Source organism: Lichtheimia ornata, assembly GCF_029851405.1.
Source record: "Lichtheimia ornata isolate CBS 291.66 chromosome Unknown scaffold00185, whole genome shotgun sequence".
Taxonomy (NCBI): domain Eukaryota; kingdom Fungi; phylum Mucoromycota; class Mucoromycetes; order Mucorales; family Lichtheimiaceae; genus Lichtheimia; species Lichtheimia ornata.
Genome location: NW_026695504.1, coordinates 72 through 14591, shown reverse-complemented (window position 1 = coordinate 14591; position 14520 = coordinate 72). Strand labels below are relative to the sequence as shown.

The following is a 14520-nucleotide window of genomic DNA, read 5'->3' as shown; positions in this document are numbered from 1 at the left end:
TGATTGGATATCAAGAATATTGGCATAAAAGCGGATTACTACTATCAATCAGTGTGATGTTTGCGCGATTGGGATGGTGTGGTTTTCAATGCTGCAACTGAGAACACATGTGTTAAATACTACGTTTCATGGATATCAGTTGTTTGAACAAGACTATTATGACATAAAGAAAATGCTAGGGTATGTACAAATGGAGGATGGAAGTGGAGTGGGATGGGATATACATATGACCAAGACAACGACGGGGGATAAAGGTGATTATGGGTAATAAGGTGGTGGTGGCAGAGGGGCTTGTTGATGTCGCTCCAAAAGTTGGCGATGAAGATGGATTTGTTGCATAGAAGGACTGACCAGAGGTTCCTTGTCGGTTGTTTGCTGATGGGTTTTGGGTGGTAATTGAAGTTGGTTGTCCTCAGCATCATGGTGATAATCTTGTGCAAACTGATTGAAGCGATGCATGGATGTTTCCTGGATGTCGTTGTTGCTGAGGGTGGTGCTAGCGGTGTGTCGTTTTTCACGTGCAAGCCTTCTTCTTCGACGACGGCACATGATAAAGGCTGTGACGCTCACGAGTGCAGCTCCTGCAATGCCAAGCACAGCGGCAATGACATGGACCACGTTGAATGCTGTTGTATGATGTGTTGGTTTCTTGAAGGTATTGCCATCCTCACGTTTGTAATGCTTTCGTTGTTGTTGATGGGTTGTTGTTGTTGTGGTCGATAATCGCTCACATATTGACGATCCATTGGAATGTACAAAGCATTCAAGACCAGGTGCACAGACCTTTCTCGAATAGGCCGTGCTGCTGTATTGGCTATGTGATGAAGAGGTGGAGGAGGGTGGATGCAATTGACATTCTTCGCCAAGCATAGCAAATGGAGATGCAGTCATCTTTTTATCATCATAAAACACGGGAGGGATGTCAGGGCTTATGATGATCCACCTATCCATAAAAGGGACTATTCGTCAGTAATTATAAACAAAGATTAAACGTAGTAAACAAACAAAGCATATTGTTTCAAGCGACATACTGTTGTGCATTGTTGACAAGGGGTTGGCAATTGGATGAATGCGTATTGGGATTGAAGATGCAAACATCATTTACACGAGGACACGGCCATGCGCATTGATGTTGTGTTGGAGCTGTTAATGCTATTTGGGGTTGGAATACAAAGATGGAGAAGAATGAAAGAACAATAAAAAGAAAAGACATTGCATCTCAAAGAGCCATGTGGTAGTGCAAGGTGAGAGAGAGAAAGAGAAAGAGAAAGCAAAACAAGAGGTATAAATATATTGTTGGTGTATCGATGTAAAAGAAGAGACGGACGCTCTCAATGAACCCACTGGTTCCATGTTTAGCAAACAAATGAATGATCCACCATGAAGAGAAAGGAAGGAATTTCGAGCCAAGCAAAATGGAACATCTGGAAGCTCACGCCGCGTGCAGTAATGATCCGCACCACCCCACCTCTCAAAAATAGGGTGTCACCAACTCATTCTTGTACTTTTTTCCACTCCACTTCATCGCCATGGCAACCTTACCTTGCTAATCACCATGACAATCCACTCTCCATTGCTCACCATCGTGGTCACCCATCGTGTTACAATCCACCTTGTCACTTGTATATCAATAGAAATTGCCCCCCTGAAGGATGTTGATGATGTCTCCAATAAAATTGGAAGGATACAGAAGCATGAGGTGTCTCAATGGATGTGTATATGTGTAACCCTAGGCCTCATTGACTTGATCTGTCATAATGCTACGTTTATTGACATTGAGCCTGTACATAAGCTTGGGTCTGAATGCGTGTGGGATGTGATGATATCAGTGTGGTCAATATCCCTAATTGTTTGCAACCCCTCTTTTTCTCTCCTAGAAGGATGCAGCAATCATCAACAGCAGCAGCAAGTGAACAAGAAGATGACTATGGACATCCATGCATTACCCCCTTTTTCTTGCTTTCTTTTGCTTTTCTTTCTTTGTCTTCCTTTATTAAGCTGATGCTTAAACGTTTCCAGTCATTGTTTGTCAAGGATGAAAGATTGCCTAATCACAGAACCAATAGCAGCAAAGTGAAGCTTCCTCATAGTTGGTATGTGTGTTGGGAGCATAGTCTTCGTTAGATGACATCACTCAATGATCCCATATTAATGAATAATAGCAGCACAGGATATGTCAAAGAACCGCTACTTGATAAACCCAACAAGATCGGCATTGAGCCTTGTGTCACGACGAGTACAAGCAGCAATATCAGCACCAGCAGTAGAATCAAACCAGCCGATATTGACAAGCACGTACAAAAAGGAATCGAGTTTCATGAAATCGGTGAATTAGAAAAGGCCACGCATCATTTTCGACAATGTGCCAAAGAAGGTTCGCCTATCGGCATGTTTTTGTACGGCATTTCTTTACGACATGGATGGGTGAGTACGACGGCGTATCCCACATGCAATGCACCTACTGACATAGAAATGGTGCATTAGGGCTGCAAAGCAAACAGCGCACTTGCCTTTCAATACCTACAAAAAGCAGCCGAATATGCAGTGAGCGGTTTAAAGAAAAGCTGTGATGGTAAGAAGAACGACTATGATGCTCTATTTGCGTCGAAAAAAGGTGAACTAGTGATTGCGATATACGAGTTGGGAGTAAGCTTTCAACAAGGCTGGGGAGTCTCTCGTAGTCGGGAAACGGCATTCTATTACTTCAAGATTGCAGCACAGCTTGGTGATGCCGATGCACAAAATGAAGTTGGCCACTGCTATTACCATGGTTTTGGCACCAAAAAGGATCAATTCCAGGCAGCAAAATACTATCGGATGGCTGCCGAACAAGGTCGTGGTTTGATGGGCAATTCCTGGATCTTCAAGTCAAAATACGATAACGTAGTAGTAGAAGAATAATAGTAGATCTCCTTTATCAATTCATCCACCATCCCTTACACACACACACACCACGCTATTACTATTCACACACACACACTCGATCATTACACCTCCCTACTTGCCATATACATAATTGTAGGTCACTGGTTGGCCATAATTTACATATATTTACAATGCCAAAAGATAACTTTTTTTTATTGTTAAGACATTTGGCTCAAAGTATCAGGGGGATATTTCGATTGTGCAAAAGTCATTAAACGCTTGACGGATTGAATCCATTTACGTGAGGTCTCGTCGTTTAACACGTGGGCAACTTGGGATGCGAAAATCTTTTCACGTGCAGAACGCTCGTGAATACTATAGAAATGTTCGTCAATCAATATCCCGTTTAGTATTCTTGGATTTCGCTGACTTACCCAACCATGGTGACACCAATGGGCCATGGTGCATTACCGATAGACAATTGAAGGTAAGAATCCTGAGCATCACGGTATCGACGATGTTGCATATGGTGAGTGATCTCAGCTACGCGTGCCAAGATGTCTGGTTCCAATGTCTATGATGCATACATTGTTAACACTCGCTCCTCTAGTAGTGAATCCTTCCTATGACATACCCGCTTCTTGAGTTGTCGTAACAATGGCTTCATATAATCGGCGGTTTGCTTTTGCAGTACGGCTGCTCGCTTTCCTTGCCCGCTTTGTTTTTCTTCCTCGGGCCGTGCATCCATAAACTCTTCCCATTCATCCATTGTGTGCTACAACAAGAGGAGAACAATCAGATTCCATCTTTTCGGTAATCCATATTTTCCCAACTTACCACCAGATAGGAATAGATTTGTGCAAATAGTCGATCCAAATCACTTTGCAATAAGTTGAGATCAATAGGCTCCACGATCAACTCTGCCTTTTTGAGCTTCTTGTTGATTTTCTTCTCATCTCGTACACCCGCCTTTTGTTTCAAAGCTTCCAAACGCATGCCTTCCTCCATTTCTTCCAATTTACGCATATAGTCGTTACGTTGACCTTGCTATTGTTCATGATTCAAATTAGACACACATAGGTTGTTGCCATATACCATAATCCCTTTCCATACCTCTTCTGATTGCTCTTCCATCAATTCAAGTGCACGTAAACGAATCTTGCACTGCTTATCCGTTTCACCGAAAAGACGAATAGGTTGACCCTTGGCTCGCAATCGTCGAATAACTTCCTCACGGGTGATATTGAATGTCTCCACTTCGACCTATAAGGAGATGTTAATATGAGTGAATTCCACAAGGATTATGGATTTGATATGATGCTACCTCTCCATCCGTCTTGTTTTGTTCGCCAGTGTTCTTTGCTTGGGCCTTTTCCTGCTCACGTCTCTTGGCCTACACTCTTCATATTAGTCCTATTGTTGATAGTCAACTTGAGGCTTTTCCTTACCTCTTCTTCTTCCTGTCGTTTCCTCTTTTTCTATATATATGACAGGTCGAGTTGAATAAAAGTGGTTGCTATAAACAATAAAAGGGATAGTGGGCATACCTCCAACTCTTTGGCTTGTTGTTCAGCTTCTTGTCGAAGATACTCCTCTTCACGCATTCGCTCTAATTCAGCTCGGCTGACGTACTTCTTTTTGGCATTGCCGTTCTTGGCTGTCTCCAATGTCTTGCGTTTCTTTGAGATTTCAGCGTTGATGGCGTCGTTGAGGAAATCCATGGTGGTGGTTGTGGTGGGAGATAGGTAACGATTGAGATCAAAAGAAGGAAGGACGAGTAGGAGAGGACTCCGACGCTTGCTTTGTCTTTGACCATGTCAGATCAACCTGCCAACCCAATCACACGCAACGATGCGGCTCGTGTCGATATGGATCCTGAACGATTGGAGCAGCACATTAAGCGGGCACAGGAAGCGATTGCCAATGACAAGAAGGAAGTGCCGGAATTTTGGGTCAACAAGTACAAGCGAGAAGCAGCCAAAAACTGGGACCTCTTTTACAAGCGTAACACCAACAAGTTTTTCAAAGGTGAGTTGGATGGATCGATGAATGAATGAAAAGGTTCTTAAACATGCTGCGTATAGACCGGCATTGGACTGACCGAGAGTTTGAGGAGCTTGCTTACAAGGCTGATCAACAAGAGCAGGTAAAAAGTGATAGTATCACGTGATCTTTTCTCAAAGGCTGATCAATGGGAATAGCTCAAATGCCTCGAAGTTGGTTGTGGTACTGGCAGCTTTATCTATCCAGCTTTGGCAGAGAATCCCAATCTTTTCATCTATGCATGCGATTTCTCCAAACGAGCTGTTGACTTGGTCAAGGTAAAAGGTGGTGGTGACATGTACATTGGAAAGAAGGAGGCTGATATATATAAATGTATATAGAGCAATGAGCAATATCAAGAAGGCCGATGCAAAGCATTCACTTGCGATTTGACGGCGGATGCATTGACGGATAATATTCCTGCCGCTAGCTTGGATTTGGTATCAGCATTGTTTGTATTCTCAGCCATCCCATCCGAGAAAATGGAAGCAGCCATCAAGAACATATACAAAGTATTGAAGCCTGGTGGATGTGTGCTTTTCCGCGATTATGGTCTTTACGATGAGGCACAAATCAAGTTTAGCGTGGCATCGGACAAGAAATTGGATGACAACCTTTATGTGCGACAGGATGGTAAGATACGTATACCTTTGGTATCATGGTGGTGGTTGCTAATGGTATATTCGATCATTAGGCACCATGAGCTATTTCTTTTCAGTGGAAGATCTTGCATCACGATTCGAATCGGCTGGTTTCAAGACCCTCAAGAACGATTATATCTACCGTGAGACCACCAACCGGAGGCTCGAGATGAATGTGGATCGTATCTTTGTGCAAGCCAAATTCCAAAAGCCATTGTAAATTGGACATCCATTCTCTCTTTTGTCATTTTAATACCAAGTCATTGTGTATAGACTAGTAGTACATGCATTTACAATATATAAAACTAGACGGATGAATCGAACCCATACTTTTCACACAAGACACGAAGTTTATCCTTGAGGGAATCCAATGTAAGATAGGTTCCTTTGAGATGGCGATCACCACTGGTTGGATCAAACTCGGTTCTTCCATGGAGGACGCGTCGATTGGCAAATAAGACTACGAAATGATACACCCAAATTAGCACTTTTCGCTTCTCCAAATAGCTATTTTCTTTACCTAATTGACCAGGCTGTAAAGTCAACTCGTAGCGTAGCTTTGGATCCTCGACAACATCAGCAAAGCGTTGGAATGCTTGATAGAAACGTTTGGCATCCTTGGCGGAAAGATGATCCATTGGGCCTTGGAAAGGAGGAGCGTAATTGACATGCATGTTCCATGCTGGACCACTGCTTTCATCCTCGCCAACAACAATAGTAGGACGACGATAATACATATGATGACCATCATTCACGTAATGGAAGGTCACGGGAGTCTTTGTCAAAATCTCATAGTCTTCAGGATGCTGTTCCTTGAGGATCTTGGCAGCATGATACGAATCCACAAAGATGCTGGAGCCACCCGTGACCGAATTCTTCAAACTATGCAAAAGTTGAATGCCTGGTGGACAATCCAAATACCTATGGTAAAAAGAATGTATCAATGATCACGTGTTATTTCCCTGATGGTGATTTCTGCTTACATCAGATCCATATGGAATCCCAAATAAAGGCTTGTATAAGCAATGTTGCGTGAATTGGCGATGCTCTTGACATCAAAATCACGACCATAAAAAGTTTCCTGCACCGGCCCAATGCGCTCTGCCACCTTGGTCACACTATCGTCGTTGAGCGGCACATTGTCGAGAAAAACGAGTCCCGAGTTGTAGAGACGCTGAACAACTTGATGTAAACCTTGGTCGGTATTCATGTAATCGTCATAGCTGATCCACTTGAGCTTGTAGTCTTGGGCTTCCCAGGTACGGTGCTGGATATGGTTGAACCGATAAAACTCGCTGTTTTCACGTGAAGCGTAGCGTTGTAACCATTCGATCGGATACTGGCTCACGTGCTGTTCACCTTGTTGTTGGTGTCGCAAAGGCATGTTCCACACAACTTCAGCAACAGAATCCTTCAATGTCACTGACACGGGTTGTATCTCCAACGGCACATCAGCAGTGGAATGGAGTTTTTGTCGGTTGCTAGGATGCACGCATTGTCCACATTGGCAATTGTCGCGCAGCCACACATAGCTGTAATCGCTCTCGTTCACCGTACTTGCCGCCAAAGGTTGCCACTTTACATGCAAATTATCAGCATCGATGCGAGTCGAAACAATGGTTGTCGCTTCCTGTGTATTGCTTGGTTGAGCCGCAGTGTTTGTGGTGACGCTTCGAATTTGATGGTGCCAGTGGGTTGCCATGGCAGGCAAGACACGACGAGTTCCGGATAAATTGCCGATGCGAACAGGGCCTGCATGGGGTGCTGATAAGGATCGAGCCAAGAAGCGAAGCGACATTGTTGAATATACAAGAAACGCAAAAGAGATGGTTAGTCAGCTATGGGTTCCTGGATGCGGGTTTTTAAGGAACGTGGGGTACCACTGGTGTCACCGAGTACAAGGAAACCGTCATATCAAAACCCCCCCCCCATGCCATCTATTATAACTTTTCGCGGGGTAGCTACATGATTGTATCCTTCATCAAACTAGGTGATTAGATTTTACCTTAATAAAAGAGTCCATATCATAACGACAATGATGACAATGAAAGGGCAAGAACAAACAATGAAACCTTAATACGACGATCATCACAAACATAAACACATGGGTCGCTCTCAATGATGATACTCACCAAGGGCTTTTGAAGATGTCAGCAATCAAAGAAATGTGTGGGAGAAAGCCATGTCAACCACAACAACATTCATCTTGTAGATGAATGCAAGGTGGGCGTGGGTATTTCTGTGAGCTCAAAGAATAATGATGAGCTGATGAATTGATGAAGAGTCTCTACTGAGAGCCTTGGTGTGATTGAGTGTGCATGCATAAATCAGGATCCGTGATAGACAAGTTCATCCAAACAATCACTTGTTGCTATGCTAAAGTTTCATGTTGTTCGAGATGTCTGTATGAGTGTTCATTTCGAAAAGGAAAACCCATTGCATCTTCATAGTTACTAAGCATAGTATACAAGCGTGAATGTTATTGCAATGATGCATGTATGCTATCAGCACATGATGACATATGTCGTTCCCAAAGGTCGTACTACTATTCCTTGTGTCATGAGACATCTTCTGTAGTCCCGTGTCAGCTGTCAAATAGGTCACTCAAAAAGCTCATAGATTCTCGTACACCATGCTGATGGCTACATTTATTGATAGTAGATCGGTATTATTACGCAGCATGACGTGTATGCATGTATTATTGTATAGAGGAGTTTAACCCTAACGATACAAGAGGTAGCACAGGTAGATGTTGAGGGATGCATATTTCTACATGTAAGCCCTTAGGATAAAAGGTCATCCGGAAGCCGTGTCAAACTAATCTCGGAGCACAAAGTAAAGGCAACTAAGAGTAAACCCTATTATCATAAAGCCAACACAGCCTGTGCAACACAATGCAATGCCATCATAGCCTTTTCGTTATCCATTATTACATACATCACTGCTATGGCGCAACTATCAACGACAACAATGCTGTAAAGCTTTCGTTCAAGATATATTGATATAGTACATTATGATGATCGCTGTTACGAATTTCTATGGTACTAGCAGCTGTCAAGGCGGGATTAATGGATGACGGATTGTCGTAAGGTTTCTGTTTCATTTGCATCAAGGAGCAGTAATTTGGCGAGTACTGGAACCATGAACTACAAGTCGCATTAGAACGTTGATTGTGATGTCGACAAATACAGGTTTGCATACCTCTTTGTTTTCTGTTTGCATGAACTTGAGGAGCACGTTCTTTAGATATTCGATACTCAAATTTTGCCTTCGATCAAACGAATCCAATTTCCTATAAGGGTTGTGTGAGAAACCCATCATGCCATATCACATGTTGAGCTTACCTTATTTCATCCTTCAAGACCTATATGCCATGGCACAACGTTAGCAATTGAACATCCATTTGTATATGACTCCTCTCTACGTTACCTTCTCTTGAGCCCTTAATGCCGATACACGATCCTCGCTCTCATGAAGCATCACACTGAGATGTTGCACCTTCTTCTCCAAATCAACCTTGTTTTCTGATCCTCCAACCAAAGGCGATAATAAATGGCTCATGGATGCTATAACAAGATTGTTGTCAGTGTTCCTATCCATTTGCTAACTTCGTTCCCATATATCAATAACTCACCATATACGTCGACGCCATCAGTTTCATCTGGTTCCTTATTATGGCTTGATTGATTTTGTGAAGATGGCTGGGGCTGTTCTTGTGATGATGATGATGATGATGTCGGCAAACTAAGCAGCTTCCTCTTGCAATCTTGCAATTCATTCTCCTTTTCCATTATCTGCTGCCGGAGTGACGCATTCTCATCATAGAGCTGTTCGGTAATGCGATGCATCTCTTCATGTTCCTCTTGTCGCGTATTCGGTACTTGAGAAGGTGATGAGGTGTCGTCTGAAGGCTTTCGTTGTTCCTTTGCATCCAAAAGCTCCTGCAACTGCTGCATTGTCTCATTGTGGGTATGCTGTATGCTTTTCATTGCTATGGGATACGAGATTATTAACATGTTTGTTCCTCTCTCTCCTTTTCCTTTCACTTTTGCGTACCTTTTTCATGGGCTTCCTTATCCGATGCCATTTGCTCCTGCAATCGAGTAATCTGTGCTTGCTTGTGGGCATTGTCCTCACGTACTTTTGAGAGCGCTTCATTGTCAGCTTCAAGATCACGTATCCTGGCTAATGCTCGTTGTATGTCATGTTCCAAAAGTTCCATTTTCCTCGAGCTTTCAGCCTTTTCGGTCTCCAATTCACTAAAGACGCATCGGCTTAATTTCTTATCAATGAAATCAACTTCCATTATACTTACGATTTCTCCATTTGTAGCCGTCGTACAGTGGTTTCCAATTCATTGATGCGTGTAGAATCACCCTGGCTACCAGCATTCTTTTGTAACAATTGTGATGCTCGCTTCTTGTACTGCTCGTAATCGGTACGTGTCTCTTGTAGCTGTGATGTCAATTGTCGTACTTTGGTTTCCTATCATGGATAGAAAAAACCACTTAATGTCCCATCTTACACCTTATTTACATAATGCATCTCGTTTACCAGTTGCTTGATTTGCGATCCGTACAAAGCCTTTTGGCTATTCAGCTCTGATCCAAGCTTTTCAGCATCACCTGATGAACGTTTATAAGAATAAATGTTTAAAAACGTTGAGCTCGTCATCATCACTTACGATCTTGTGCTTCGGTATTGGCTCGAAGCTCTTGTTCTCGAACTTGTGCTTGGCTAATGTCATCCTTTAGACGCTGAAGCTCCGCATCCTTGGCTGCAATCGATGCTCTGTATCCATCAAGGTTCTTGGTGGCCTGTGCAAAGATCTCTAGAATAAAGGTGTTTAATGATACGGATCCTCCCCTTTGTTTGGATCAGCTTGTCCAATGCTTCCTTACCTCTCATCTTTTTCATCTTCTCATCATGTTCTGCTAAAGCGATGTATATCAGCGTTGATTCAATGAATGATTGTTATTGCTTACAAGTGCGTGCAGCCATGTTATCTTGCAGTCTGCTGATTTCATTTGCCTTGTCGGTGAGCTGATATTTGAGGTCCTTGACCTATATACATGGTCTCCCTTGTTATAACACGTCTATCACCAAGGGTATGTTTATGCCGTACCTGTTCACTCAGTTGAAAGTTTGCTTTCTCCAGGTCATGAGCAGCTACCGTTCGACGTTGTGAAGGACTTCGTGTTGGCGACTGTGGGGTAAAAGAGAATGAGACGTGTGCTGTTTCGCGAATGCAACACCACCACCACTCACCTTGACACGCGATCTGTTGGCTTCAACATCAGCACCGAGAGGATCATCCTTGTTGACGATTTGAGTCTTTGGCTGAATGGGGGAGCTGGAAGTGGAGGATGGTTGACTAGCAGCCATTACAGCTGAGAAAAGAAAGAAGGTGGTAAAGAGGTTCAAGCAAGAAAATCCCGCTGCACACAATAAGACACATGTGATTCCCGCCAGATTTGCACAACCTTATGTTATTCATGCATCTCCCTTCATCATTACATGTCTTCCCCGAAAAGAATAAAACTATCGATCCATCAACGATAACTTGGATTGCCACCTTGAATTTGATTGTGCTTTGGTGGCGATATCTAAAAATCAAGAGATCGAAACGCTCCATTAATCGCAATGGCATTAGATTACTACAGTAGTAGGATACAACTTTTATATCATGGAAGCCACGAACAATGTTTGAAGAGCTTGCGGACATTCTACATATGCATGTACTACTACACGTATGCTACCAATACCCATTTGGAGTTGGTTTCCCCTACGACAATCGTAAGAGACACATACAGGATTCTGTTTTGAGAAAAGGCGGTGGGGCTTATATTCGGCAGCGATATCATCTACATAGGCGTTTGTGGTGTGGTTGATACATAGATCCAATAAAGATGTAGGAGCAATTGCTACTTTATTCCTTTTCGTAGTAACGATGCCTAATATTTAATAAATGGAGTCACAAGATATGGATGGGTGCATGCAAGCATACAAGTGCGACATCAGCTAGATTAGTGGCAGCCTCGTCTTTGTGTTCAATCGTTTCCTTTAATATAGATGCGCCGGTTTTCTTGATAGCAAGCACTGTAGCCCCCCACTCCCGTTCAGTTGCTTGATTTGATGTTAGTATTCATAATAGGAAATTGGGGACCTAGCTTTACTTACCATTTGTAGACCGGAAAGCCATTGAAATGTACGTATTGGGAGATTTCTTTTATCCAACAGTGGTAATTGCTCGATCAATTTTGTGTGGAAAGCGCGGTCAACTACGTATGTTGATGGCTCCTCAAAACGAAATTGAGGATCCTAGAATGTAATTCATCGTGAGTATACGCCGTAATAATGCCACAGGGTAAATCACGTACAATCGTTCGTTCCGATTAAGGCTGTCTCCTCTATCTGCTTTGTCAATCACTTCTTGACGTTGCTCCATCAATACGCCTGTTACATCCTTGCCATCTACAGTCCACTAAGGAGGTGTCAGTAAAATGGATGCTCCTTTGATGTTTAGCTTTCATACGAACCCGTGCTGTGTCATGCAATATATAGCTCTGTCTGTGGCCCCCAATCTTGATAGCATTCAGCTTCCTCTTTTTTGATTACACCCACTTTTGGATGATTCTGCACGCTACACAAAAAGTATGTGAATGAGGACACCCAAGCTTCTCGAAAATGCAAAGTTCTTTTACCTTTTCATCACGCAGGTTGCTATCAATACGAGAAGAAAATTGATGAATGAGCATCCTCGCTTCTTATTATAGTCTCTACTTACAATCTTCGTTGTACACGCTCAGCACTTTTAAGGAGGAGGGTTGCTGGCATGTACTCATGTCACCTACAAAGGAGTCTCAACCTTCCCATCAGTCTAGGCGTCCTTTTAGTACATAAGTGATAGTTGTACCTACCCCAAAAGGATTCATCAAAGAACACAGCGTAAAGCAATGATATGAGCTGCATAGATAAATGCATGAGTACCCTGATTTGGGGATCACATAATAAACAATATCCTTGAAACTTACCAAAAGCCATTGATGATGATATGCATTGTATACAAGTTGAAAGGGCGTATGATAGTGTTCATCCAAAGAGCCTTCTTTATATATGAGTTGGCGTGGGAATTGTTGTCATGGTTAATCGATCTGATAAAGTGGTCAAGCACCTTGGAGTACTGGGTCGAAGTGATGGAAAACCAACAGCTGATAAATCCACCTGCACAATACAAGCGTAGGAGAATCCCGACTGCCTTTCGTCTATTATCAGCATGTGTTCTAGAAAGCTTTAGGGAGGTCATAATATGTTGTGACGACCTTCTATGTCTATTCCCTCTTTTAAACCAGAAACCAACCAAGTGATCCACATATTGCCCGTACGAGCTGATAGCATGATACCCCAAATAGTATGTTCAATCCAATTTTCATTCAATCACAAAGTTGAAGAATAGTATATAGTAGTTGGGTGTCTATCAAGTAAATCTGGTAAAGGAACAGCATTGCAAATTGAATAAGATATGGGTGAATCACATAGAGGCAACAGGGATAATCGTGTCATTGCATTCTTGGTTGCTGCCGTCATAAACATCCTTCATCCATGACTGCAAAATAGCTGCCGCATGCATTAAATCGAGCATTCCAATACATCATCCACTGCTGTAGGACACCTTTCGTCAAAGAAAGACCTTTTGTCGACCCCATCCAAGCCATGATCATCCTCAGCCGTATTCACGTGATATGATCCATCCTTCCTGCTGACGACGCGACAAGTAACCAAAGCAACATTCCATGATTCACCATCACTGCACTTGATTGCATCCCTTCATCCATAACCATTGCAAATCCAATACGTTGGTTGAAAAGAGCCGTGTTATCGCTGCATGCTCCCTTCTCCATCCACCTATGGGTCTCTCTTTCTACGTCTGTTTCCATCGCTGCTCAACCACGTGAAGAATTGCTTGTATTGCTTGATAGCTGATATGGCATCATCCATTGGTATCCGTATGTATCAATGCAAGTTGCTGTACGTAAATAACGCGACTTCTATAGAACGCCTATCTGCTGTTCATGTACAAAAGGACTGCAAGGCAGTGCTGCAAGCAAAGAAGGCTGTTCGAGACAATGAAATAAAGACCTTCATGATAGCAACTGCTGCTACGTTTGTCGTGGCAGAGGAGTGTGCAAGAGAGCGCGTGTTGTAGTAGAGTGAATGAGTGAAGGCTATGCTGATGGCAACTGCTGGAATGAATGTCGTTACGATGGGTTGTGGCAAAGGAGTATGCAATGAGAGTGCGTAGCATCAAGGAATGCGTGTGTTGTAGCAGGGTGACAAGAAGGCTGTGCACACGCCATGGACTTGCCATTCAGTCAAAGACAATCGGATCGCGACAGTTGTTGGATCGACATGGTGGGTCGAAGCAGGACAATCGATCAGAGGCGGTAGTTGTACTTGAATGGTCAACAATTGAGAATGGAAAGGAGATAAGAAGCTGAGAGTGGAAGAGCTGGGAAATCAAATGAGTCGAATGGATGTTGAGTGATATTTGTGTTGCACAATCAAATCCCTCGAATCAAGAAAGTTGAACGATGGAGATGATGGGCTGGAGCAAGACAATCGTTCACATGCATTGGGTTGGGTAAAAAAGGCGAATGGAAGGAATGGGCTATCAAGTGGCAGTTTACAAATAACTTTGCATAATGATTTTTGTGATCTTGGATGATGCTTCTGTGTTTGACCGTAACTCATCCATTTCAGGTCGGATCAAGAAAGTTGAAGGATAGAGATGATGAGCTGGAGCAGGACAATCGTTTGTATGCATTGAATTGGGAAACAAAGATGATTGGGAGAAAGTGGCTGTCAGCTGCCAATGATGAGCTGTTACAGAAAGTATCATCCATGCCCTTCCAATCCTGCATGATGGGCTGAGTTACACAAACAAGCGGTCCTGCATCTTTTGCTCTATTAT

The 14520-nt window shown here is 42.9% G+C and overlaps 6 protein-coding genes across 6 annotated transcripts; 2 read left to right on the top strand and 4 right to left on the bottom strand.

Moving 5' to 3' along the window:
• Window positions 1–258: 258 nt before the first annotated feature.
• On the bottom strand, window positions 259–951 carry O0I10_012955 (uncharacterized protein; the record flags this gene model as incomplete). The annotated part of the gene is made up of 1 exon (XM_058492835.1): window positions 259–951. One exon carries the CDS (start codon window positions 949–951, stop codon window positions 259–261), a length of 693 nt encoding a protein of 230 aa, XP_058336404.1.
• A 1050-nt stretch (window positions 952–2001) lies between these two features.
• Window positions 2002–2901, top strand: O0I10_012954 (uncharacterized protein; the record flags this gene model as incomplete). The annotated part of the gene is made up of 3 exons (XM_058492834.1): window positions 2002–2093; window positions 2163–2424; window positions 2485–2901. 3 exons carry the CDS (start codon window positions 2002–2004, stop codon window positions 2899–2901), a joined length of 771 nt encoding a protein of 256 aa, XP_058336403.1.
• Window positions 2902–3083: 182 nt separating this feature from the next.
• O0I10_012953 (uncharacterized protein) lies at window positions 3084–4586 on the bottom strand (the record flags this gene model as incomplete). The annotated part of the gene is made up of 8 exons (XM_058492833.1): window positions 3084–3240; window positions 3300–3439; window positions 3500–3640; window positions 3703–3912; window positions 3979–4128; window positions 4190–4258; window positions 4314–4343; window positions 4413–4586. The coding sequence occupies 8 exons, from the start codon at window positions 4584–4586 to the stop codon at window positions 3084–3086; spliced, it is 1071 nt and encodes a 356-aa protein (XP_058336402.1).
• Window positions 4587–4679: 93 nt separating this feature from the next.
• On the top strand, window positions 4680–5769 carry O0I10_012952 (uncharacterized protein; the record flags this gene model as incomplete). The annotated part of the gene is made up of 5 exons (XM_058492832.1): window positions 4680–4893; window positions 4950–5011; window positions 5067–5186; window positions 5250–5541; window positions 5603–5769. The coding sequence occupies 5 exons, from the start codon at window positions 4680–4682 to the stop codon at window positions 5767–5769; spliced, it is 855 nt and encodes a 284-aa protein (XP_058336401.1).
• Window positions 5770–5854: 85 nt separating this feature from the next.
• Window positions 5855–7347, bottom strand: O0I10_012951 (uncharacterized protein; the record flags this gene model as incomplete). Its single annotated transcript, XM_058492831.1, has 3 exons — window positions 5855–6009; window positions 6070–6470; window positions 6533–7347. 3 exons carry the CDS (start codon window positions 7345–7347, stop codon window positions 5855–5857), a joined length of 1371 nt encoding a protein of 456 aa, XP_058336400.1.
• A 1267-nt stretch (window positions 7348–8614) lies between these two features.
• O0I10_012950 (uncharacterized protein) lies at window positions 8615–10934 on the bottom strand (the record flags this gene model as incomplete). Its single annotated transcript, XM_058492830.1, has 13 exons — window positions 8615–8695; window positions 8751–8841; window positions 8894–8913; window positions 8979–9115; window positions 9184–9540; window positions 9606–9808; window positions 9865–10034; window positions 10104–10174; window positions 10234–10380; window positions 10451–10483; window positions 10535–10613; window positions 10675–10755; window positions 10818–10934. 13 exons carry the CDS (start codon window positions 10932–10934, stop codon window positions 8615–8617), a joined length of 1587 nt encoding a protein of 528 aa, XP_058336399.1.
• Between the last annotated feature and the right edge of the window lie 3586 nt (window positions 10935–14520).